General features: G+C 45.1%; 1 protein-coding gene across 4 annotated transcripts in view; it reads left to right on the top strand.

Moving 5' to 3' along the window:
• Mgat5 (alpha-1,6-mannosylglycoprotein 6-beta-N-acetylglucosaminyltransferase) overlaps positions 1-26763 on the top strand; it is a 292133-nt gene that overhangs the window by 202923 nt on the left and 62447 nt on the right. For all 4 annotated transcript variants that reach the window (XM_027417769.2, XM_027417768.2, XM_027417771.2 and 1 more), the window contains one exon: positions 6740-6873. In XM_027417769.2, the coding sequence (XP_027273570.1) occupies positions 6740-6873 (134 nt within the window). The remainder of the gene's footprint in view (positions 1-6739; positions 6874-26763) is intronic.

Genomic DNA, 26763 nt, shown 5'->3' with positions numbered 1-26763 from the left:
GGGGGAGAAAAGGGAACCTCAGAATTAATGGTTTGCAATGTTTGTCAGCCTTTGTTTGGATAGCTCTAATTAGCTCATAACACCCTCGTTCACAGTTTCATCTGGCTCCTGTAAAGATGTTGGCCAGGGTAGAAAGATCACTTAATCTAACTGAATGCCCCATCTTTCCCTGTAGACTGTGGTTTAAAGTAGCAATGGCAGCAACAATGAGACTGTCCCCACCCCACTTCAGGCAAGCTACAGCTCAGACCTGACTTTCCTAGCTGCAAACTTTTCAATAGCCTTTGAAGCTGCTTCTCAGCTCTGTTGTTGCTATCACTGCCTCAGAGCCCTTCCTTGTTCCCTAAGCAAAGTTGGATGTGCAGACTTATTGTTTGTTTGTTGAGTCACTGTAGTGGCTTAGATGTGAACTAGTCTTAGCATTCTAGGAGACTCCAGCCATGGGGAGCCTGGCCTCACCTCTCACTAATGGTCTTCCTTACTTTCCTCTGGCCTCCCTCCTGTTTTTACAATTGTGTCAGACACACTTCTACCACAGGACCTTTGCAGTGTCTGTTACATTTTTCTGGAACATTCTTCCCGAGTTCGGCTCCACCACCACTCCCTTGTATCTGTAGCTCAAATGACCCTTCAGTGAAATTTGCCCCATCCCATTTGAAAATGCAGATTCTCCCCTACCCCCCACTCCTCACCTGCCTTTTTTCCTCGGTAACTTTCTATCTCCCTGCATTCATCCCTTCCTTTTGTTTCTTTTCCCTTCTGGTCATCTGGGTTATACAAAGTTTGGGGGTTTACCTGTTTTGTTCATTGATGAAACTTAGTACATGGTAGGCATTATCTATTGAGTGAATTTAAACAAATTCAAAGGGTAATATCTGCCCAGTGTTTGGTTCATGCAACAAACACATCAGGGAAGCTTAGGAAATGTTCAGAATTTGTCCTGGGATGTGATTCCATTGATAAGAGTGCTTGACTACCCAGCTGGACATCCTGGTTCCATCCTCATAAACCTGGTAGGGTAGCCCATGCTAGTCATACTGGAACTCGGGCAGAAAGGAGCCAAGAGAACCACTCTCTCCTACAAAGAGATTCAAGGTCAGCCTGGGCTATGTGAGTCCCTGACTTAAAAAGAAGCCTCAGAGTGCTGTGCTTTGTGATACACGGTCTTGTTCTTTTCTTTCTGAAGAGTATCTATCCTCAGGGTTTGAAAAGATGTGCAAGCCACAGTGACTCTTACAGTCACTGTTCCTGCTCTCCTCACTCTGGGTTTCTGCCACGGTTTGGGGCTCACAGCCACTATCTGATCAGAAGAGATTGGTGATGAAGGAGCAAAACTTTGCCTGACACTAATGAGCCACTTCCCTTCCCTGCATACCTGTCAGCTTTTACTGAGGATGGGTGTTCCCCCCGAAGTTTTACACCAAGGACAATCAGAGGGGCCATTTTTCATGCAAACTGCCTTTTTAGTCTTTAAGTTAAAAGGCTTTTGCTCCTGTTCAGACCTGCAAGTCAGAGTAACCTCGAGGTTCTTCTCTCTGAGGATCAGCCTTTGGGAGGAGTTCTCTTCTCGAGTTCATTTCCTCCTAAAGTGCTTTTTGACACTTGAACACTTCACTCAGGTGTGCATTTGTGGACAGCTTCGACACTCACTTTCGGCTCCACTGCAAATTACTGTTTCCCTAGTCTGTGCCCAGCCTCCTCTCTCAGCAAGCCAAGCATCATAACCATTTAAGAGCATCAGTTTTGGTAAAATTTGAAAAATATAGCCACTATCTATGTGCAGCTTCTAAATGCAGATTTTGGGCTGGCGAAATGGCTCAACTGGTAAAGTGCTTGCTATACAAGCATTAGGGCCTGAGTTTAGTCCCCAGAGCCTGTGTTCAAATGCCACTCAAAGCCAGGCAGTGGGGGTGCACACCTTTAATCCCAGCACTTGGGAGCAGAGACAGGTGGATCTCTATGAGTTCAAGGCCAACCTGGTCTACAGAGTGATTTCCAGGATAGCAGGGATACACAGAGAAACCATGTCTCAAACACACACACACACACACACACACACACACACACACACACACACACACACACTCACACGGTGGTGTGCACTTGTAATCCCAGTGCTGGGGAAGCAGAGACCGGAGGGTGGGCCCTAGGGCTTGCTGGCCTGACAGGCTACTCTGCTCCGTGAACTCTAAGAGATCCTGTCTCAAAAAAAAAAAAAAAAAAAATAGAGGGCTGGAGGGTGGCTCCGAAGTTAAAAACACTTCCTCCTCTTGCAGAGGAGCCAGGTTTAGTTCTCAGTACCCATATGATGGCTCACAACTGCCTGTAACTTGTGTCCTAGGAGATCTGGCACCCTCTTCTTGCTTCCAAAGGCACCAGAAATGCCATGTGCTGTCCATACATACATGGAGGCAAACACTCATGTGCATAAAAATACCACATACATCTTTTTTAACTGTACATACATCCTGAGAAGTGACAGCCCAGGACATCCTCTGGTATACATACAAACACACACATACAAGCACATACACACGTGTAAGTATGGGCACCTGCACATATATGCATGTAGAGCTACAAAATCATGAGTATGGGCATGCACACAAACACACACACACACACACACACACACACACACACACACACACACACACACACCCTGAGTAAATGTTACAGGATCCATTTTAGTTTGAAGCTAAAAACTATCCATAGGCCTAGAGGGTGAAGAAAGCCCACAGATGGTAGGTACTTTTAGGTAGTAAGCTCTTAAATAACTTTCTTTTTTATATATCTTTCTTTATTACTAAAAAAGAAAATTAAAAGTTTTACATTGAGGGCATGTATCAGTTATAACAAGAAAAGCAATTAAAGTATTTCTGTTTAAGGGAAAGAAAAACTTGTTTATTGTCAAAAATCGATGTGGCCTGAGCTCTGAAAGGTTGAGAGGTAAGGTAGTTGATGAATCTTGAGAAGTTCACACCTAACTGGCTATGAGGGCTGAGGAGCCAGCTCAGGCAGGCTCTTGGGGAATGGGTAGTGAGAAACTCAAAATTCTTAGAGGTGTTTAAAAGGTATACCAGTAGAAAAACAGGCCTTGGGGATTTGTGTAGTTGAAAGCAAAGTCAGTTCACTTACTAAGAATCTTTAATTTCTTTTTAAAGGGGGCAGGAGGGGCTGGGCGGTAGCTCTGTGAGCAGAGTGCCTGAGTAGCATGCATGAAGCCCTGGGTTCCATCTCCCACACAACATAAACTGGGCATGGCAGTGTACTCCTGCCGTCCCAGCACTCTGGAGGTGGAGATACTAGCATCAGGAGTTCAAGGTCATCCTCAACTACATAGTGAGTTCAAGGCCAACCTGGGCTACACAACACTGTGTCTCAAGTAAAACAAAAAAAGTTGATTGTCGTCACAATAGATATGACAAAACGGCAGCAATACGGTTTATACATGTATAATGGTGTGTAATGTACAAAGGCATATGTCTTCTCGTGTATATTCTAGATTATAGTAGAACATGCTTTTTCTCTGAAAGCATGGTTTACTACCATTATTCACAGGGTACAGAAAATAAAGTATTTATATTGTAAGGTTCTGGCTCTGAATCCCAGGATCACTCCCCCCAACCCCCACCTCGGCGTATAGACTGCTGTGCTCTCCTTCCCGTGTCTTCATCCATTACAGAGTCTTTGTGGTGATAAAATGAAAGAGTTGGTGTCATATGCTATGTTCATCATTCTTCTGGTTTCTATGACAAAATACTTGACAAAAGCAATTTAAGGGAGGAAGGTTTTGTTTGAGCTCACAGTCAGAGTGTGTGTGCGTGTGTGTGTGTGTGTGTGTGTGTGTGTGTGTGTGTGTGTGTGTGTGTGTGCGCTCTCGAGAGTGTATGGTGGGGGTGGTTTACAGTCCATCAAGGCAGAGGAGGCGTGGCAGCAGGGGCATGAAGCCGCTGGTCACGTGACATCCACAGTCAGGAAACAGAGAGATGGATGCTGGAACTCAGCTCGCTTTCTCCTTTTTATTTAGCCCAGAACCCCAGCCTATGGGTCACTGCTGCCCACATCTAGACTGGGTCTTCCCACCTCAACTTCCCGATCCAGCCCCTCCCTCCCGGACTTACCCAGAGGCTGGTCTCATATAGGTGGTGGTAGCTCCCTTCTCATTGGCAGGATTTGCCATCACACACACATGCTTGGGACAGGACTTGGTAAGGGAAGAGAACTCAGATATCAGGGTGGATTTTATAGAAATCCCATTTGTTTCTTTTCTGGAATCAGAAAGTGCAGCATTTCCTGAGTCTCGTTTGTAGTGGGATTTCATTGATTTACCCTGAAATGCAAATATTCACCCTCTTCTTTTGGCAATTTTTAATTATCTTATTTTTACTACATTTTAGATAATGTGGCATATAAGACCTGCTAAATATTTTAGTCTTTTTTATTTTTTATTTATTTTTTATTTTATTGTTTTGTTTTGTTTTGTTTTTTGGTTTTTTGGGTTTTTTTTTTTTTTTGGTTTTTTTTTTGTTTGTTTGTTTTTTTGTAAATACCCATATGGGAACTTAGACTAACTGAATCACAGAAACAAAAATCTCAAGAATGGAGTGTTAGTCACTACAACAGTTTCCTGGAAATAAAAATTTAAAACTACCATCTTAAAAGTCTAGAGCCTCAGATTCAAATCTTGGCCTTTTAGAATAACAAAGGGTTGCCTTAAGGATGCTTTCAATGCACAGGCTGTTTCCCAGCCCCCTGTTCTTTCCAGTTTTAGTATCCTCCCCTCTGAGCCCCTCAAAAAGGAGGAAAAAGAAAAACAGCAGCAGGCAGCCCTCGCTTTGTCTCTTGTTGGCCATAGAATTTATTCAGTAATTTACTCTTCAGCTAACTGTAGCCATGGCCCTTGCCTCTGGGCGCTTGTTCAAAAACACGGGAATGAAAGAACAGATTGGCTTGGCTGAGCACAACTCCCAGTCACAATCCTGCTCTCTCCTCCTCCTGTCACCCCATTAGGCAGAGGCCCTGGAGACTGGCTGAAGACATGGTGATATTTATGTCGCCTGTGTGTCTCCACAGAGTGCCTTTGCATCAGCATCCCTCTTCCCCTTTATCCTCGGCCCCAGAAAGATGAGAATAGAGCTGGGGTGTTTCATTCCTAGCAGGCCACTTCTAATGGTCGAAAAGGTTTCTGGAGGCTGGTAAGTGGCTCATTCAGGAGTAAAGTGAATCCGGGACCCCCGCTAAAAATGCTGGGTGTGACAGCATAGTCCCGACCAACCCCTGGGAGATTGACCAGCCAGCCTAGCTGAAGCAGTGAACCCAAAGTTCACTGAAAGACACTGTCGAAGGCAGAGGAGCTAAAGCCATTCAGTGATTAGAAGCTCACACTGCTCTTTGATTTCCAGCACCCTGGTCAGGCAAGTCACAACCCCATTTCTGGGGGTCTGATGCCCACTTCTGGCCTCACAAAGGTACACACTTATACACATAAATAAATGTTTAAAAAATAAGGTGGAAATTGATTGAACAGGACGCCTGAACTCTGGCTCCCACATACATAGAGTCACACTTGTGTGTGTGTGACCATCCCTCACACAGAACTTCTGAACTGACTCTGAAGGCATCCAAAGGGGAATGGGCATGGCTGAGACAGCAGTGTATGGACTGTACTGAATGGCCAATTTCAGTTGCTGGGGGAGTTTAGTCCTGTGTGGTTTTTAGCTGTTTTATTTGGGTCAGACTAAACAACAGTTGGTTCGATTCATATCAGCCATGTGTGGCCTTCCCTGAGCTATCTCCTGACGAGCTGAAATTTATCTGAATGAGATGGAAGATAGAGTTGATGAGGGTCTTATCTAATCAAGAGAGAATTGTCTTCTGATCAGATAGCCCCCTTGTGGTGACACATACTTGAAAATCATACAGGGCTGAGATGGCCCCAGTTGATGAAATGATAGCCACAGGAGAACCTGAGTTTAGTTCCCAATACTGACATAAAAAGCCAGACATAATGATACACACATGAAACCACAGTACTGCAGAGGTGGAGACTGAGCTCCTCTCTAGGGCTCAGTGCCAGCCAGTCTACCCAGTGAGTGAACCCCATGTCCTAATGAGGGATCCTGTAGAAAAAACAAACAAACAAACAAAAATAGATAGCACCTAAGGAATGATGCTTGAGGTGTCCTCTGACCCCCCAACACACAGGCATACATACAGCACAGAGAGAAGTAAGGATCCACGTGACTCCCTGCCAATGCTGGGATTATAGATGTGTACCATGACACTCAGCCTTTTCTCTGTATGCATCTATGGTAGAGCTCAGGAGCTCAGGCTTGCATGGCAAGTGCCTTCCCCCAGTGAGCCCCCCCTCAGCCTGATCAAACTTGTGTCAACAGGCTTAGCTGCAGCCCTCCACAGTCTCTCACTGAACTAGGAACTCACAGATTAGGCTGTGCTGGCATCCCCTACTCAACCACCTCCCCAGCCCCTGTACATCTTTTATCAGAGAATAATCCCCAGAGGAAGTGAAATTGTGGATTACGCTCCTTGATTTTGATTTACATACACTAAATGGCGAACCCAGCTGGAATCACAGTAGACTGAGCTCATGGGTGAGGCATAACCAAATGAAGTGCTAGAATGTGCCAGGGGGTTAGACAGCCTGTGCTGAGTCTATAATGCCACCGACATTCTTTGTCTGTTAAATGCTCACAGCCCTGTCTTTTGCTTCCCTTATCAGCTCACACCCCAGATAACAGCTTCCTGGGCTTCGTGGTCGAGCAGCACCTGAACTCTAGCGACATCCACCACATTAATGAGATCAAAAGGCAGAACCAGTCCCTTGTGTATGGCAAAGTGGATAGTTTCTGGAAGGTGAGTCAGCCCACCTGCTGTCGAGCTCTCTGAAAGGAAGCTTGTGAGGTAATTTAATTTTGCTTTGATCCAGGGAGTAATCAAGCTAAGTGCCCAAGGCTTATGTCCACTAGACATAAACAGGGGTTCAGTTGTTCTAGCAGACTGGTATTTTAACTGGGGTTGCTTATCCTTCCTTACAGCAATTGTACCCCAAACCTTTTACCTCTTTGCATGTTAGATGTGAGACGTGGACTAGGGAGATTGCTCAGTGGGTCAAGTGCTCTTTGAACAGGCATGAAGACCTGAACTCTGATCCTTAGGGCCACATAAAAAGTAGGGCATGGTAGCACATGCTAGCTAGGTGGATGCAAAGTCAGAGGGTCCCTAGAGCACACTGGTCAACCAGTCTAGCTGAATCAGTACATTCAGGTTCAGTGAGAGACCCTGCCACAAAAGATTCAGGTGGAGCTTGACTTAGAAGGCTAGTGAATACCATCCTCTTTATATACAACATATCAGCCTCAGGAAGACAATGTTGTAATTTTGAAAGACTTTTGATGGACAGACACCCGAGGACTTTTCTCATACACTTCTTCCTTAATGTCCAATAAAACCTTTCGTGGAATAATCATAAACTGTGATGTTATGCTTTGTGTCTCCCCCATGGAGGAAGTTAGAAACTGACTCCTGAGGGTGTCAGTGACATGCCCAGCTAGGAGGTCCAGTTGCTTTTCTGATCTACTATTCAGAAAATGAAAGGTGTTGTCCACCCTTCGGGTCTGCAGTGCCAACTATACCAAAGGAGCAAGGGAGCTGGCAGGGTTTTTTTCACATGTATGTATTTCTTTGTGTGCACGTATATGAGTGAATAACGTATCCATGCATGTGGGGATCAGAAGACAACTTGAAGCAATCAGTTCCCTCCTACCGTGTGAGTTCCAGGTTCCAGAGATCAAACTTGGGTTGCCATGCTTAGTGGCAAGTATCTTTGTGGACTAAGCCATCTTGTGGGTCCCAGTGGCTATGGTGGGCATTGATTTATTCCCAGATAATGGTCTTTATTAGAAACAGCTAGATTGTGTACTACATAGTATATCTCAAGTAAGGACAGTTTCACTGCCTCTGGCAGTGTCTCCAGACAATTTTGATCATCATGTTTGGTGTCCAAGGCGTGTAGGTGAGGAATATTATAAGCATGCTATGGTGCATGAGAGGGCTCCCCAGCAAAATTATCTGACATACGTCAGCAGTGATGCTAAGAATGAGGATCCCTGCACTCACAGAATAGTTATTCCTTATGTGTTATCACAAGTTAAATATTCCTCACTAAAAATTTTGAAATCCAAAACACTTGATGCTAACATAGTCCTGGGAGTTGGGGGGGGGGGTCCACCCATGTGGCAGGTCTCAGTCCAAACCCAGAACTCCAGAACTGCAAGAAATGACTTTTATCCTATGTGTATTCAGATAGTGTATGTTATGTGTTGAATCTGAACCCCTCCCCCATTGGCTCATGTGTTGTGTTGATCCTGAGCTGGTGATACTAGTTTGCAAAAATGTGGAGCCTTTAGGAGGTGTGGTACCTCCCTGGAGGAAGTAGGTCACTACAGGAGGGCCTTGAGGACTTTTAGTCCTGCCCTACTTCCTGTTCAAAATCTCTACTTTATGACTAGACACTCCATAGCCTAAGTTGGTTTAGTAATACTTAGTATATAGACTAGGCTGGCCTCACAGTCTTAGCAATCCTCCTGTCTCTACCCATCAAAGGGCTGGGATTACAGACGTTGAGATAAGGACCTCCTGAGAGCCACCATGACCAGCCTTGTTTTATATTTTGAAACAGGATCTTTCTGTGTTACCCAGACTGCCATGGGACTTTAGATCTTCCTGCCATAGGCTTCCTAGTATAGGGATTCAAGTTGTGTACCACGCACCCAGCTCTTGGCTTGTTTTTTCATGGGACTCATCAGCACATCTCATAGCACAACTAAATGTTGCTGTTATTGATACCATTATTGGGCCAGTTAAGAATTGCATGGTGAGAACTGGTTCTGAGTGTGAGAATGGTCAAGCCTGTAAGCATCTGGTAGATCTGGGCCAGCCTGCAGATATTCAGATGCCCATTCTTAAACTGTGTCAACAGTTGGTGACCCCTAATCCACACACTGAATCCAGTCCATTATCTGTATCTGTAAATAGCATCTTATTGGAAAACAGCCATGCCTCCTCTTTGTCTGTGGATGCCTTTGTACTAAAATTGTAGGGTTGAGTAATTGTGACAAAGAGTAGCTGACCTACAGAGGCAGCAGCATTTACTGCCTGGCCGTTGCCGGAACACTGAACTCTGTTATGTCTTGAGCAAACCCAGTCCCTCTCAGGATGCACTTGGCTAGCCTTTCCATTTCTTTACCATTCTGTCTCCATCTTTTTGTACATGAGTACCTAGTAGGTGCATGTGCATGTGTGTATGGAGGCCTTAAGACAACCTTAGCTGTCATTCCTCAAGCATTCCACCTTGTTTCTTTCTTTTCTTTCTTTCTTTCTTTTTTGTTTGTTTTGTTTTTTTCAGACAGGGTTTCTCTGTAGCCTTGGCTATCCTGGAACTCCCTCTGTAGACCAGACTGGCCTTGAACTCAAAGACTAAAGCCATGTAACACCACCACCCAGCTCTGTCTTGATTTTTTTTCCAACTTTTTTTATTTGAATTAGAAACAGGATTGTTTTACATGACAATCCCATTTCCCTTCTCCCACCCATCCTCCCCTACCCTCCACCTTGATTTTTTAAGACAGAGTCTTTCACTGGCCTGGAACTCACCAATTCCACTAGGCTGACCAGTTAGCAAGCCCAGCAATCTGACTGTCCCCACTTCTCTGGTGCTGGTGTATTTACAAGGGTGCTACTGTCAAACTCAGGTCCTCATGCTTCCAAGGAAAGTACTGGCTGAGCTATTTCTCCAGAACTCATTTTGGGGTTCTTCATTATGTTGGTGAATAACTTATTTGTGGAGAAATGAAGCAGGACTTCAGGAAAATTCAGCTCTAAATGTTTTCTGAAGAAAAAGCTCCATGCACAAAGACTGGCATCAAGCTGGCTACTTTTCCAGGCTTCAGTGAAATGACTAATGCATTATTCTCATTTGGTTTCTGTTGCTGTCATAAAACACTGGATAAAACCAACCTGAAAGAGAAAAGGTTGTAATCCGTCATTGAGGAAAGCCAAGGAAGAACTCAAACAGAGACCATGGAGGAATGCCACTTACTAGCTTGCTTCTGTGTCTTGCTCAGCTACTTTTCTGACACAGCCCACGTCTAGCTGCCTAGGGATGGTACTGCCTACAGTGGGATGGGTCCTCTTGCATAATAATAGATAAGAAAATGCCTAAGAGGTCTTGCCTCTTGCTCCTCTCTTCTTCCTCTTGTTTTTTTCCATGTTCTCTCTTGTCTGTCCGTCTGTCTGTCTGCCTGCATGCCTGCCTGCCTTTCTCATGTCCACACTCTGACATGGCCATTAGCTCTCCCCCTTCTCCAATAAACCTCTTGCACTAAAAAAAAAAAAAAGAAAGAAAGAAAATGCCTCAGAGATGTTGCCACCAGGAAACGTGATGGAGACAAATTATATTCCCTTTTGTAGGTTTGTGTCAAGCTGGCTTTGGCCAATGGGGGATATAGCTAACGCAGTGGTAGATGCCCAGGGTTAAATTCCCAGCACAAGCTAGAAGACTCTGTTCCATCTCCAGCATTATGGCAGTTTGTAGACATGTTTCCACTTCTTGGATCCCTTCATAGCCATGATTGAAGGTGGTACATGCTGATGTCCTTTGTTCTTGGCCATCCTTAACTATGATGGAACCACATGGCCAAGGTCTCTCAATCTGTTCAAATTGGCAGAGCCAGGGTCCGGGCTCTGCCCTACCTCTCTTGACTCAACTCCTTGTTGTCCCATGATTGATTGAGCTTGGTTGCTTCATGTACAAAGCAGTATTCCAAAGTCTGGACAGACAGTCAACCTGTATGACTCAAGTGTCCAGTTGGAGCTTAAGGCAAATATTAGCATAGCAGACAAGCCACGTGCCTCCCTGGTGGTCACTAGCCATAGTCTAGGCAAATTGGTGAACTTCAGGTTCAGCCTCATGTGTCCCAGTCTGGTCTCCAATTTTCTATGTAACCAAGGATGACCTTGAGTGTCTGATCCTCCTGCCTCTACTTCTTGAATGCTGAGATTGCAACATTTTACTACCATACCTGATATATGCAGTATTGAACTACATACCAGGCAAGCAAGTACTCTGCCACCTGAGCCACAGCTTCATCCTAAGATGTATAATTATTAACTGTGTTCCTTGGGATGCTACAGTACAGTCACTGTGAGCTATTCAAGGACAGCCACACCATATTTAGCCTACCCTACTAGGGACACTCTGGCATTCTGTAGGGATGATTTCAATATTTCAAAACAGTGGAAACGTTGCTTTAAACAGCCAGAAATAAGTCCGTAAAGTGTATAGTCTAGGTGACCTCTGAGTCTGAGGTAGAGTCTCATCCAAAGAACTATGTAATTATCTGGCTTGCTAATTGGGATGACTCTGGCTTCATTGAAATGCAGGCAGAATTGGAAATGGGAGTCATTTGGAGAAATTCCATTTGATTTCTTAGTGGGGATTAACTGCTTTTAATGCATGATCTTAATGAACCACCAAAGACCATTATAATTAGAGAATAGACTGAAATTCCTGAAAAGAACCCTGTTTTGTAAGTAGGCTAAACCTGTGACCATACTTCCTTCTCACCAGAAAGCAGAGACAAATGAGGTAGACAGCCACCTTATGTCACCCTAAGCATATATACCAAGATAAAAGGAATCAACGTTGAGTCTGTTGAAGTCTGATATTATAGCTCCTTTTTAAAAAAGATTTATTTTATTACTTTTTAAACCATATGTAAGTGCATGTGTTTATGTGTGGGTACATGCACATGAAGAGCCAGGTGCCCCAGGAAGCCAGAAGAGGGTATTGGATTCCCTGGAGCTCTTGTTACAGGTGGCTATGAACCACCCAATATGGATGTGCTGACTGGTTTTATGTCAACTTGACACAAAGTTATCTGAGAGGAGGGAACCTCAGTTGAGAAAATGCATCCGTAAGATCTGGATGCAGGGCATTAGTGATTGATGAAGGAGTCCCAGTCCATTATAGGTGGTGCCATCCCTGGGCTGGTGATCCTTGGCTCTATAAGAAAGCAGGCTGAGCAAGCCATGAGGAGCAAACCAGTAAGCAGCACCGCTCCATGGCCTCTGTATCAGCTCCTGTCTCCAGGTTCCTGCCCTGTTTGAGTTCCTGTCCTGGCTTCCTTTGATGATGAACAGTGATATGGAAGTGTGAGCCAAATAAACCCTTTCCTCCTACATTGCTTTTCGTCATGGTGTTTCATCACAGCCTTAGTAACCCTAACTAAGACAATGGGTTCTGGGAGCCCAACTCAGATCCTCTGCAAGAGCAATAAGTGCACTTTACCTCTGAGTCCCCTCTCCAGCCCCATCACAGCTCTTGATTCCAGGTCTAAACAAAAGAGCTTTATGAAATGAAGATCCCCTCTAGTTTCTTAAACTTGGATTCACCCATCCCAGGAACCTGGTCACGGTCCTTCAGACCCTACGCTACCAGAAGCATGCTGAAATTCAAGGCTTCAAACCCTCGGCTACCAGAATCTTGCTGGAATTCAAGGAGGTGGGAGAAGAAGGGATCCTTCTGAGGACAGCCAGTTTTCAGGCTGAGCTCATCTGCATCCCTCTGTACCTGGCACTCAGAAAAGTGTGGTCATATGGCACAGCCTTCTCCTCTTACTCAAGTAATAGCTTGTGGTAACTGGGGATAAACTGATAGAGATAAGAAGCAAAAGGAACCATCAGAAATGATAGTTTGTTGGGTAGAGTTACTTGCTGCCAAGCCTACATGTTAGAAGGAAAGAACCAACTACTACAACTTGTCCTCTGACCTCTGTACACACACCGTGGCATCCCTGCTCTCCCAAATAAACAAACAAATGGAAAAAATAATGAATCCTCATAAACTGGGAAGACAGCTCAGTCATTTAGTGTTCTCTACAGACAAGAGGACCCAGCTTTGACCCACAGACAAATATAAATAAAAGTTGAGTGGGCAGGAACTTTATAATGTCCACATTGTGGAGACAGGGACAGGTAGATCCCAGCCTACATGGGGAGTTTTAGGTCAATGAGAGACTCTGTCTCAAAAATACAAGGTGGATAGGATCTAAGGAATAGTACCTGAGGCTGTTCTGGCCTCCACATGGACACACACACACTTTTAGACACAAATACACATGCCCTACAACAGAGATAGCAAAGCTTACAGTCCAGGACCCTTAAAGGCTCTTACAAACAAAATAGCACTGATTATAACCCAGCATGGGCCACATCCCCCACAGGCACCTGGGCATTTGCTGAGTATACAGTGCAAGGACCATCAAAGATCAGGCAACCTTGCCCCTCTCCTTTTCCTGGTCATCTATTTGGCTTCTGCAAGCTTTCTGCTTCCATTTTAAAGTGCTTGCCTGTTGGCAGAAGAACACATTCTCCCTGGCAAATCTACCTGTCAGTCTGGAGATGGTGATTGTGGACAGTCTGGGGCAGCAGGAGGAGCCCTGGGAGGGAAAGCAGACTTGACTATGCTCTCAGCCATCTGGCCTTAGTTGTTGCTTGTCTTCTGGTCTCACTTTCCTCTTCTGTAAAATGATGCAGTGGCCTGCCTGCCTGTTCTCTCTCATCCCCAGGGGCTGTGATGCTATATCCCGATTCCTCCTTCACCTTGTCTAATTGTTTCAAGATCAGGGGCAAGGAGGAAGTAGCCTTCCAGACAACTTTGTGGGCATAGGAAGTAGGGTGGAGCCAGATAGGAGCCTGGGGGAAGACAGAGGGCAGAGATGTGGGGCAGACCAGGCAAAGTCCACAAAACCAACTGCCCAGAAAGCATCCATGAACATAGGAGATTTAAGGGTTTGCTTGGGTCAGCAATATGTGTCTGCCAAGAATTGATTATAGGCCTCCAAGTTGAGGCTTAACGTGTAGGATAAAGGGGTGGTGTCCTTTGTATTTTAGAGCACTGCTGCTCCATCTGAACCCTTGAGGTAGTGGTCCCCTGCCTCTGTACCAGTGTGCCCACCTAGAGACAGTGGGATGCCATCCCCTAATGGGGCCTGTTACTCCACCTCCCTGTTGTGTCTTTGAGTTCTTTTTGTAAAATGAGTGAAAACAATAGCATGTTCTTTAGGGATTGAATGAAGATTGCATGACTTAATAAAATACACTCATGGTTCAATTAACAATGGGAAGTAAGTCTGAGAATGCATTGATAGGTGGGCTCGTCCTATCAATTGTGTAGATAGCATAGAATATTTAACTAAAATGGCTGCAGTGTTATCCAGTTGTATAATACATGGGGCCTGCATTATACAGCCTGTCCATGACAGAAATGCATGTTGTTGAGTAAATCTGTTATAGCAATGTCTTCTCTTCATTGATATCTGTTAGATTTTCCTACTACCAATATGCTTCTCAGGGATGAGGATATAGCTCAGTCGATAGGGCACTCACTTAGGATAACGCAAAGCCATGGATTTGATTTCCAATACTACATAGTGGGGCATGAGGTTGCATGCCTTTAATACCAGCATTATAACACCAGGGAGGCAGAAGCTGAAGGATTGAAAATTCAAGGTCATCCTCAGCTCCATTGGGAGTTCAAGCCTAGCCTGAGCCATAGGAAACTGCCTCAAATAAGTAAGTAAGTAAATAAATAAATAAATAATCTTTAGGAGCAAATTAAACCACTTTTGATCTGAAGGAATAAAATGTGGAGGGACTCAGAAACCTGTCACTTGAAAATGGATTGAAACTGGTTTGTTGGCCAAGGCAACAAGGCTTAACCAAGGTTGGGGTTGGTGAGGAAGAGAGCTTCAGAGACAGACAGTAAGGGACCAAGCTAAAAAGAGTTGAGCGTTTCCAGGCACTCCAGAGGCAGCTGAACTGAGCTGAGAGCCCCACTGCTAGGCTGCAGACACATGGGCAGAGCTTCTGAAAGGTGTCCAGAATGCCAGAGCATTTGTGCTCTCTGACTAGAAGGTCCTGGTGTCCCTTGAATTGTCTTTGCCCAACGTGAGTGGCAGAGAGATCAGGGAGGGTAGAGGGAGACCCAGGCTGGCAGAGTCAAGGAAATCTGTTGTCCACATTGTGCTTTTCACACACCTGTGTGCCCAAAGCACAGCCTTCACCCTGCAGAGGCTGAATCCCACCCCCGGACATTTACATTTAGCCAGCACAATGGTTTTTAAATTAGAAAATATGCCATTGGAGGGCTGGGGGATGGCTTATTCAGGAAAGTGTTTGCTGTACAAGCATGAAGACCAGAATTCGATTCCCAGAGTCTGTATAAAAAGTGGGCCATGGGGCATGTGTTTGTACTTCCAGCACTGTGGGGGAAGGAACAGTAGGATCTTTGGGGCTTGCTAGCTAACCAGTCTATTCCCTAAAACACCAAGTCTCCGATCCCAATGAGTGACCCTGTCCCTGAAATGACAGCAACAACAATAATAATAATGACACTCAGACAGCAAAACAAAAAGACAGTATTGTGGGAAAGGGACTTGGAGACAGGAGGAACACAAAGGAGTACATGGGAATAATCAGAATGCATTATATACCTGTAATCAAAGGACTAATTAACAAAGATTGTAAGGGAAATTAATAAACTAAAACTAAATAAATAAGGTGGATGGCACCCAAGATTGTTTTCTGACCATGTAATATATACACACCCACACAGAAAGGGACAGAAGGTGGGAGGCAGAAAGGAAAGAAAGGGGGAGAAGGGAAGAACAGAGAGAGAGGAAAACAAGTCATTTGGAGAGGTTCATCAGAAAAGCCAGAATTCCAAACTTATTTTGACAATGCAGACAATGTATAGAAATTGTCATGTGACTGTTTGAAACCAAGGGGTGCTGCTCCAAAGTACAGGCTTGTTCCTAGGAGAGCAGTCCTTCTGAAGGTGTTTCAGGTCTCCAGGACAAAGCCTGCAGATACAGTTCCATTGCAGAGCGTGCAGGAGGCCCTGGGTTTCATTCCCAGCACCATGTCCACAGCACATCTATTATCTCAACACTTGAGAAGTAGAAGAAGCAGGATCAAGGTCATCCTTAGCAAGCGGAAGACCAGTCTGGGCCACATGAAACCCCATCTCAAATACATAAAAATAGGGCCAGTGAGATAGCTCAGTGGCTACAGATGCTTTAGGCAAGCCTGAGTGCTTGGGTTCAGTCCCCTGCCCCTCATGTTGAAAGAGAGAACCACTTCCAAGGGCTGTCATTTGACCTCCCACATACCCACCTCAACACAAATAAGAAAATGTAGTTATAATATTTTAAATTAGATGATTAAAAGAAAGAGAGCATGCCCATTCACTCAGAAAAACAACTGGTAGGAACTTTCCAGGCTACAAAGCACTCCCTCATGTGCCCACCCCCCCAACAAGTAGCAGTCTTTCAGGTGACAAAGTGAAACCTCAGAGACATTTAGAGGAAACAGTCTACCCGGATAAGTATGTTGACATCCTGCCTTCTACACGGATAGTTACACTTGGGAGGCAGCACACAATCAAGGTTTGAATAATGGATGACAGATTCTTAGGCTTAGTTACGGGTGGCTAGGGAGCCAGCAGAGCAGAAGGAGTCACGTGGCCCACCTGTGCCCTGCCCAGGGCTGCTCTGATGTGAGCTGCTCTCTTAGTAACATAAACAGCCAAGTGTCAATCACTAAGCTCTGAAATAAATAAATAAATAAATAGGATAAATAAGGAACAGTTGTGGGCCAGCAGAGGCCTCTGGTGTGCAGTAGAGACCAGGCCCCAGAAGGTCTTTTCCAAAAGCCAAAACCATCTTGAGAAGCAGGAGGCTCAGACTGCCAGCAAATTTCCTGAGGATGGGGTGCTTCCAGAAGGTTCCCAGTCCCCCTGCCCCCCACATACTAATAGCCCTGGGATGTGTTCATTCTTAGCTCTTAGTAAACACAGCTGTTGTGATTGTAATCTACCCAGAGGCTTTTCACTATTACTCCAGCTCTAACAACTTGGCAGCTGGTGTGGGAAGAATAGTGTGGAGATAGTAAAAAGCACACTTTCCCAGAGTAGAGAGAGGGCAGCAGGGGCTGGCCATGGCAGCGTAGACAAACAAAGTCCATCTAGATGTACAGAACCTGTGTTTCACAAGGAGGACAACACAGGTCCCTAATAGTCACTGAAGGAGTCTGGTGCCCAGGTGATCTTAAGAGAAAGCCAGAGAACTTAACACAGAAAGTGTCACTAAAGCACTGTAGGGGCTTGGAGAGATGGCCCCATAAGTAAAGCTTGAGGATCTCTGTCCCCAGAATCCACATGAAAAGACCAGTCATGGGGGCATACTCTCATGATCCCAGCACTGGGGAGGTAGAGAGGAGGATCCCTGGGGTTCACAGGCTAAGCAGTCTAGCCTACTCAGTGAAATCCATGCCAGTGGGTGGCTAGGTCTCAAAAAACAATGCAGCGATGCTGTGCTCTAGTTTCCAAACATGTTCACATGCTCGCGTGGTCTACAGGGTTGTTCTCATCCAATGTAGAAAGTGAAGACTGTTAGGGGCTGGAGAGATGGCTCCATGGTTCAGAGCACAGGCTGCTCTTCCATAGGACCATGGTTTGATTCCCAGCACCCACATGACAACTTACAACTGTAATTCCAGTTGTGTAGCTCCAGTTCCAGGGAATCCGATGCCCTCTTCAGGATCCTTCAGGCACTGCATGCACATGATGCGCAGACATACGCGCAGGCAAAACACATAAAATGAATTAATAAAAAAAAAAAAAAGAAGAAAGTGAAGAATGATCCTGCAGGAGGATAGATCCATGTGATTCTGGTTTTTCTGTGCTCCGATAGCTACAGCCCTCTGACTAGGATGTGGGTATGACTATGTTAATTATGATCTTTGCCCTCCGGTTAGATCAAGGGTGTCTTTTGGCTTTTCTAAGCCATCTTGGACAAAGAATTGCCTTGGGGCAGGGGTGCCCAACCCAATCCAAAGCCCGCAGGTTGTGAGGACATGATTGTGTTTTCTTTTATGTGGCATTGTAATACAACCCTGCCATCTACATTTAAAAACAATTACGAGAAAATCTCATCATCTTTTAAGTAAGGTATAGCTTTGGATTGGGCAACATTCACAGCTACTCTGGGCCCCGCCCTGCTGGACACCTCTTCCCTAGGTAGATAGGACAAGTCTGCTGAAGATGGAAAGGCTTGAGGAGACTGATCTGGACCTGCCCCTGGGTTGAGCTGGCAGTGGGGAGATTGCCTCACTGGTGGGTACTGAGATGTTGGTCTGTGGCCAAACTGGATAAGCACTGTCCAGTTTCCTCAGCCCTGCTGAGGTGAAGTCCGAGGCAGACATGTCAAGAAGGCTGCACCCGTAGCAGCCCAAAGAAGGCTTCCTGGGATAAAAGAAACTTGGGTTTCTTCATTTAATTCTGAAGGCTGCCAGGCTCTGTGGCTGAAGCCCTGGAAGAAGGATGCTCCTTTCTCAGAGGTTGAGACATGCGTGTAAAGAGCACCAGGGGGAGATGGTTTGGTGTATAAAACTCTCCCTGAGAAAGCATGAGGATCAGGGTTCAGATCTCCAGCCAGCACCTAAGGGGGGTGGGATAGACCTGACAGTATACATCTGTCAGCCTCGCACTTGAGGGCAGAGATTGGTGGATCTCTGGAGCTCACTGGCCTGCCAGTCAAGCTGGTGAGCACCAGGTTCAGTGAAAGACCCTGTCTCAAAACAACACAGTAAAGACCAACAAAGAAAAGCACCTGGTTAATCTCTGCCCTTCACTCATGCACAACTACCATGCCCAGCCACAAGCGGGAATGCCTTGATACAAGTTCCCTGTGAATCTTAAATCTATTGTACTCAGAACCTCAGCCAATGCAGCAAGATCACAACAACATGAAAGAAGCTTAGGGCTAGGTTTCTGCTTGCATCTTGGAAAGAAAAACTAAGTAGTTTAGTTTTTTGTTTTTTTTGTTTTTTTTTTTTTCCTGAAGCATTGGCACCTAAGTGGCTTCCCCTGCCAGCCAGAAAGCTGTAGAAGTCATATTTGTAGAAACTCAAATCATGGGTTTTGCCCATGTAGAACCTGCTACATGCACACATGGCCATGTCACTTGGAACATGTCCTTCAAGGACAGAGCATATTGGCAGAGTTTTATGTTAATATATATTAACACACATTATATATATATATATACATATATATAATATATATATATATATATATATATATAGAGAGAGAGAGAGAGAGAGAGAGAGAGAGAAGACTTGACAGCGTGGGCTCTTTGTTGGAAGCAGAATCCATTGTTTTATTACAAGAAGTATGGTGACATTGAGAAATAGTGATAAAGCAATTTAGAAAATATTTTTGAATGTAATAACATTTTTGCTTCTAAAATCGCATTTAGCATCTATGTGTAATTTTATGCTTAAGTAAAAATCCTAAAGGCAGCATATGCTCATGAATTCTGGCTGTGGCTGTGCAGCCCTGTGTACTGAATGAGCCCATCTGTCCTTGAGATGAACCAGAGCCCTGATCTCCTCAAAGGAGGGTAAAGCTCCAGGGGAGCCTGGAGCTAGCTAGCTCTGCGGTACTGGAGTGTTTTAGGGAAGGCTTCTCCCTTCTTTGGTCCTCTTTCTGACTGGACTGGGGTCCTCTGGAGGTAATGATGCTCATGTCTGAATGTCCCCACTATGCCTGCTGAGGTCATCACAATGGTTGTACAATCCTGGGGACGATAAATCCCAGTTTGAAATGGCAGAACTGAGGCGGATAGGATGGACAGGCAGCTGAGGCAACACTTGCCTTTCAAGCTCGACCCCTATAGGGAACCCCCTACAAAGCTGTATGCTGTGTGCACACAGGGAAGGAAGAGATGGGTGGATACCTTGGGTTAGCTAGTCAGCCAGCCTAACCTACTTGGTGGGTTCCAGACCAGTGAGAGACCCTGTCTCAAAAAAAGAAAAAAATCAAGGTGGCCTGCACCTGAAACAGGCCTCTGATCTTCACAGGCACCTGAATATGTGTACCTAAAATACAGGAACATATATACACATACACCTAGGCAGGTAGAGGCCAAGGCAGGTCATAAGGTCAAGATTTGAACTGAAGCTCAAACTCTAGCCACTGCTCTGGACTGAGGGAGATGGACTCTCACATTCTCCTGGCTAGTTTTTCAAGTCCCAATAGCTTGAACAGGTTTGGGGGAAAGGGTTCCTGCCTTTTTTGTTTTTTGGTTTGTTTGATTTTGCTTTTTCAAGACAGGGTTACTCAGTAGTCAGTCCTAGAACTCACTCTGTAGATCAGGCTGACCTTGAACTCACCTGCCTCTGCCTCCCAAGTGCTGGGATTAAAGGCTGCTGCCATGGCCGCCACCACCACCACCACCCAGCGCCATCAAAACTCTTAATGTTCTTCATAGTGAGGACCTGTCTGTCTGTCTATCTCTCCACTCCTGATTTCTGAGGCAGGGGGCCCCAACATCTCATTTAAGGTGGACCGTAAACTGTCTACGCAGGTGGCATGGACTTAATTCTACCATAATCCTTCACCAGATACATGTGACACTTGCCCCCTCTACTTTCAGCATGGCCCTAGAAACACTGAAACTGCTGGCCTAGGTGGACAAGCAAGCCAGTATTTGCTCACTGCTGTTGGGCTCCAAATCTACCTTAAATCTCTGTAAATATGGATGTGGGACCTGGAAATGTTTGTCCTCTGCAGCTGGCACTGTAGCTTTGCCTGGAGAGGGCACTGAAAAGGTACTTCTGGAACACAGTGACTTTATGCCTAATTCACCAGAAGCTTCTGTAGCATAAAGATTGAGGGAGGGGTGAGGGGCGGGGACATGAGGTCAGAGCTCAGTGTAAACTTAAGACTTTGTATGTGAGAAGCAGTATAGAATGTCTTACCTTCTGTAATTCCTATCTAACTTACATTCGCCAGAGTCCACCATATGAATGCTTGGTCTCTCTCCCTCTCTCTCTCTCCCTCCCAACCTTGCTCTCTCTCTTTTTCTCTCTATCCCCTCTCATTCATTCCCTAGCTCTCTCTCTCCTTCCCTCCCCCTCCCTCTCCCTTTCCTTCGCTCTCTGTCTCTCTCTCTGTCTCTCTCTGTCTCTCTGTCTCTCTCTGTCTCTCTGTCTCTCTCTGTGTCTCTCTGTCTCTCTCTCTCTCTAAAACACACACACACACACACACACACACACACACACACACACACACACACACACACACATTTTAAGTGGAGGCCTTAGATACCGAACAGGATGTTTCCAAGTCCCACCACCATCTTCCTGTGTGCTTTGGTGTCTGGCATTTACTGGATGTCTAAACTAGGGCCCCTTACTTATAACTCAGAGTTTTCTGACTTGCTTGAGACAATGGTTATGGGTCGGGCCTGTTGTATGGGTGTGGTTAAGTGGTGGCTGTTGCTAAGGTGCCTGGGCTGCCCATGCAGAGTGTACTGTCTGTCATTTACTCCTCTCTCCTCTAAACCCCCAGGCTGTGTGTCACTACCCTCCCTCTCCCCGCCTCACCTCCTGGCCCACTCTCTCTTTGTCCTTCCTCCCTTTCCCACGCTTTCCCATCCCCTATCCTACCCATCTTTTTTTGGCTTCTCTCAGCTCTTCACTGCGTGTTGAGACTTTTTGCTGTAATGGATTAGCAATGGTCTGGTGATGCGATTGTGAAATGTTATGCCCAGGGCCTTACAGAAATGCATATGTCTGTTCTGAATATTCTAATATCTTTCTGGGACTTGTTCCTACTCCCTGTCTAGAGTCAAGTATTCCCTTCCAGGTTCAGTCTTTCAAGAGTAAAATAAGAGGCAAGTATTACTGTGGCTGTGACCCAAAAACCAGATGAGTCACAGCTTAGCCACAGACTCTGAGCTCTCAGCCTAAGTTCCTTGTCCTGGTGAGGAGACATCTGTCCCTTTCTAGGGCTTCCCATCACCAGCTGGATCAAGGATTCAAAGACTGTTTCCTGTAGACACACAAGGGCAGGGGCATCCTGCCATCTCACAGTGCGCAAGTGGTTCTCATCCTGATTGGGCTAAGACTCCTGCCCTGAGATCACATGGACTCAACCTTGGGCTTTCTGAGGACAGGCTTATATTGGTCATGCTCACATTGGCATCTCCAGTGCCCAGCCAAACCCAGGCCAGGGGAGATACAAAATGACTATCTCTGGAGAATAAAATGCAAATACTCAAATGGATCTGGACCGAGAGAGGAGCATGAAGGCAGTTCCAACCCCTTTGCTTTTCACCCAAAGGGTCGGAAGGAGCAGGTGTTTTGCATCTTAGAGCTGTGTTCTTATGGAAAGGAGATGAGGTTATGGGCTTTGCCTGTCTTGCCCTGCGTCCAAGGAGCAAGCTTTGTCAACCTAGTTTTGTCATGTGTGAAAAGACACGGTATTGTAAGTGATAGGACTGTAGAAGCAAGAAAGTCAAGAAGTGCTTGCTGTAGTATATAGAATGCTCTCAGGAATGTTTTCTGTGAGCTTCCTTTCCCTAAGACAAGGACAGTGTCTGTATGGTTCATGCTCTGTTGCTATCACAAAATACCAGAGCTGGGCAATTTAGAAAGTAAAGAGGTTTATTGTGCTCACAGTTCTGGAGAGTCAGTAGCTTTTGCTCAGCGTGGGTGAGGTGGCAGAAGACATCCCAGCAGCAACAGCACAGTTGTGATAGGAGGAGAACACAGGGTGAGACAGAACGCTAGAAAGACCCTGTCATGTCCACTGTGTGGGTACTCTCGTGGGAACTACAGGGGGCCCATGAGAACTATACAAATCTCCAAGTCATTCTCACCAGGGGCATAACTGCCTCCACTCTCTCTCTACCCCTGGACATAAATGCCTCTATGTTCTACCCCTGGATATAAATGCCTCTCATATTCTAATCCTGGACATAACTGCCTCTCATATTCTACCCCTGGATATAACTGCCTCTATGCTCTACCCCTGGATATAAATGCCTCTCATATTCTAATCCTGGACATAACTGCCTCTCATATTCTACCCCTGGATATAACTGCCCCCATACTCTACCCCTGGACATAACTGCCTCCATGCACTACCCCTGGATGCTTCCACCATCTCTCAGGGACTGAGATTACACATGTGAACCTTCCAAACCACAGCTGCCTCCAGACTGGAGATGTTTGTCATTAAGAAAGGAATTGTGAAATCATTTCCTTCCCGGTATATCCCACGTCTGCCCCTAACCCGCCAACTGTCTTGAATTTCATCTGCTAAACAGACATAAGGAGAGCTCGCAGGACTGGAGAGAGGTGTAAACTAGAAACATGCTTGTAGCATATTCTTACTGCACAGTTAGTCTTCAATAGATGCTAACTATGAATATCGCTATGGTTGTTCTAATCTAAAATAGCCACGCAAACCCCTGTATTAAAGGCTAATTTGCCAGTCTGTGGTGCTATGTGTGATGATGTCCTTGAAGGTGCCATTGAGGATTCTGAGATGAAGAATCTTTTTTTGGGAGGCACTCCACTTCTCATAGGCCTCATTATAAAACATGCATCAAGCATTGGGTGTGTTTCCTACCAGACCTGTTTGTGCCACATACCTGGATAGTGATTACATAATTATATTAACCATCATTCAAGGTGATAAAATCACACTCAAGAAGTAAAAGCATTTGCTTATGTACAAAGCTTAGGTTGCCCCTTTGGGATTTAGTAAAGGTTAGATTTTTGCAAAATGCTATTTAATTCTGGGTAATGAAGAGAGGGTAATGGAGGAAACACACACACACACTGTTGAGTTTGCATGTTCCTTGCTCTGCAAGTATTTATGCACGAACACAGCACCTTGGAAGAGCTTACTTGATCTGGGGATGGAGTTCTTTTAGACTACTAGCCTAGAAAGCATGAAGCCTTGGATTTGATCTCCAGCCCCACATAAACCAGTGTGCTTGCTGGTGAAAGCCTATCTTGGCACTTGGTATATAAAGGTAGAAGGATCAGAGACTCAAGATTAGGTTATCCTAGCCACATAGTGAGTTCAAGGCAAGCCTAGAGACACACAAGAGAAGCTACCTCAAAAAGAAGAAAGGTTCTGGTAGGTGGTGGTGCATGCCTTTAATCCCAGCTCTCAGGAGGCAGAGGCAAGTGGATTTCTGAGTTCTAGGTCAGTGTGGTCTACAGAATGAATTCCAGGACAGCTAGGGCTACACAGAGAAACCCAGAAAGGAAGGGAAGAAGGAAATTAACTGTAGAGACTGCATTGTAGTTTTAGGCAAGATAAAGTATTCCTTGACTGTAGGCATCTCTTCATTTTTTCCTATTTCAAGGATTCTTTTATTAACTGATCATGACTTCCTATTCTTTGTATTTTTCTCAGTGCTGGGCAAGTGCCACATCTGAGTTATATCCCCAGCCCTTTATGTGTTCCATCCCTATGTTGAATAAAACATAGAGTAGTGATATTGACTATACAAGAGTAGCCATGGAGAGCTATTGGCATGCTCACCTCACCATTTAATTTTCTATGCCCATTATTTAAGTGGCATACACTTTAATGAGCTATTTTTCTTACAAAACATCAGAACTCTCTGATAGAAATCAAGCACTAAGAAGAAACATTTGCCAGTATCTCTTCACTCACCTGGCTCTCAAAAGCTTTACTTCAGCAAGAGTCCCTCTGCCATCTTTCCCATGCTGGTTTCAACCCTACTAATGCCCACTGCAGCCAGCTGGTGAAAATTGTCCAGTGTCTAATGTCAGAACACTAAAACAGGTTCAGTAACTTCAGCCCACATCCCTGTCACCTGTTTTTGTATGGCCTATGACCTAAGCTTGGTTTCCACATTGTTAAGTGGTTGAGGAGGGCAAGCATCAAAAGTTTTGGTGACAGGGCTGAGCTTATAAATAGAGATCTCTACCACCATCCAAAAGTGCTGATCTAGAGGCCCAACTTGTGTAAGAGCTAGACAGGCAAATGCTGGCTGGGCCTGATTTAGCTTAGGCACCTGCCACTTCCAGGCCCCATGGTTCTCCCTTTCCACCATTCTGAGCAGTTCTTGCACTTTAAAGAAGGTGCTGGATGTTAATCAGCTCTGCTTTTTCAGGGTTTCAGCCTTCTTCCCTTGCTTAGTTGTAGCCAACCCTCATTTATTTAATAAATCATAGTAGAATCAAATGTCAGTTGTTAGCAGGACAATCTGCAAGACTGGGGATGTAGCTCAGTTGGTTGAGTGCTTGCCTAGCACACACAAAGCCCCATGTTTGATCCCCCACACCACATAGAAGCAGACCTACTGGCGCATGCCTGTAATCTTCAGCTCTCAGGATGTAAAGACAGGAGGATCAGAAGTTCAAGGTCATCCTCAGACACACATAGCAAGTTCAAGGCCAGCCTGGGGAAAAAAAAGAAGGGAGAGAGAGAGAGGGGGGGGGGATCATTGTTATTCTGAGGGTTGAACTCAAAGTCCTTGATCCTGCTAACTGAGCTGTCTCCTCAACCCACCATAGATGATTTTGATGTTGAATTTGGATGTGCATCTCTAAAATGTAAGGATCTCTCAAAAGAAACCCCACAGTCCCATTGTCACAACTGAACTTAATCACTAATAATCTTCCTTCCTCCCTCCCTTCCTCCCTTCCTTCCTTAACTGTGTAAATATATGCCACATTCATGCAGGTACCTGTGGCAGTCAGAAGAGGGTTTTGGATCCCCTAGAATTGGAGTTACAGGCAGTTGTGAGCCACTTGCTGTGGGTTCTAGGACCCAAACTCAAGTCCTCTACAAGCTCCTACCAGCAAGCTTCTCTGTAGCCCCTGACATTGCAGGGCTAGAGGTGGAGCAGAGTGGTGGGAATGTGCCTGGAAAGCCCGAAGTCCGGTCTATCCTCAGAGCTACCAACTATAAAATACACAATCTCTTTTCATGGAGGTTGGTTTGTTGAAGCAGCTAAGTCAGCTCACAGTCTGCATTTTCCTAATTGTACATGCCATATAAGATTTATGATTTTTCTCTTCCTGCTATATTTTCTGAAATTGGTAGATAAGATACAGTGGCTTGATGAAATGCAGATTTGATTTAGCAAGACTCCTTAATCAGCGGAGTGAGCTGATAATGTCTGCAAACACATGGCATCTTGTATCTTGCTTTTCTTCTTTTATAAAATGTTTAATATTTATTATATTTTAATTTAGTCAGAGGATAACTTTTGGGAATGTATTCTCTGCTTCCACCATGTGAGTCTAGGGATCAGACTCAGGTCATCAGGCTTGACAACAAGAACCTTCCCCTTAGCTATCTTGCTGACCCCATCTCTTGCTCTTAATGTTAGCAACCACTGGCAATGATTTCCCAGACCCATTTGTTCCTCTGTTCCTGCTAGTGATAGTGTAATCCAATGTCTTTATACAGTTTCTTAATTATGCATGATACTTTTCAGCCTGGTGTGTGTGTGTGTGTGTGTGTGTGTGTGTGTGTGTGTGTGTGTGTTATAAAGTTATACATGTATGCATAGTCACCATCTACTTTGTTTCTCACTGGCTTGGGCCTTGCAGATTTAGTTAGGCTTGCTGGCCAGTGAGCTTCAGGAATCTGCTTACCTCTGTTTTCCTGTGCCTGGCCCCACCTTGGTTTAAAACTCAGGTCCTCATGCCTGCAAGGCAAGCACTTTACCACCTGAGCCATCGCCAGAGCTCCTGTTACAGTTATTCTTATTGATGCTAAATTAACTAGTAAATTTAGCATATGCATGCTAACTTTGGAACCATCTGGAAAGTCAGACCTGG

This window comes from Cricetulus griseus, chromosome 5 (genome assembly GCF_003668045.3).
Source record: "Cricetulus griseus strain 17A/GY chromosome 5, alternate assembly CriGri-PICRH-1.0, whole genome shotgun sequence".
Classification (NCBI taxonomy): Eukaryota; Metazoa; Chordata; class Mammalia; order Rodentia; family Cricetidae; genus Cricetulus; species Cricetulus griseus.
Note: the sequence above shows the minus strand (reverse complement) of the source record. Positions and strands in the feature narration are given on the sequence as shown.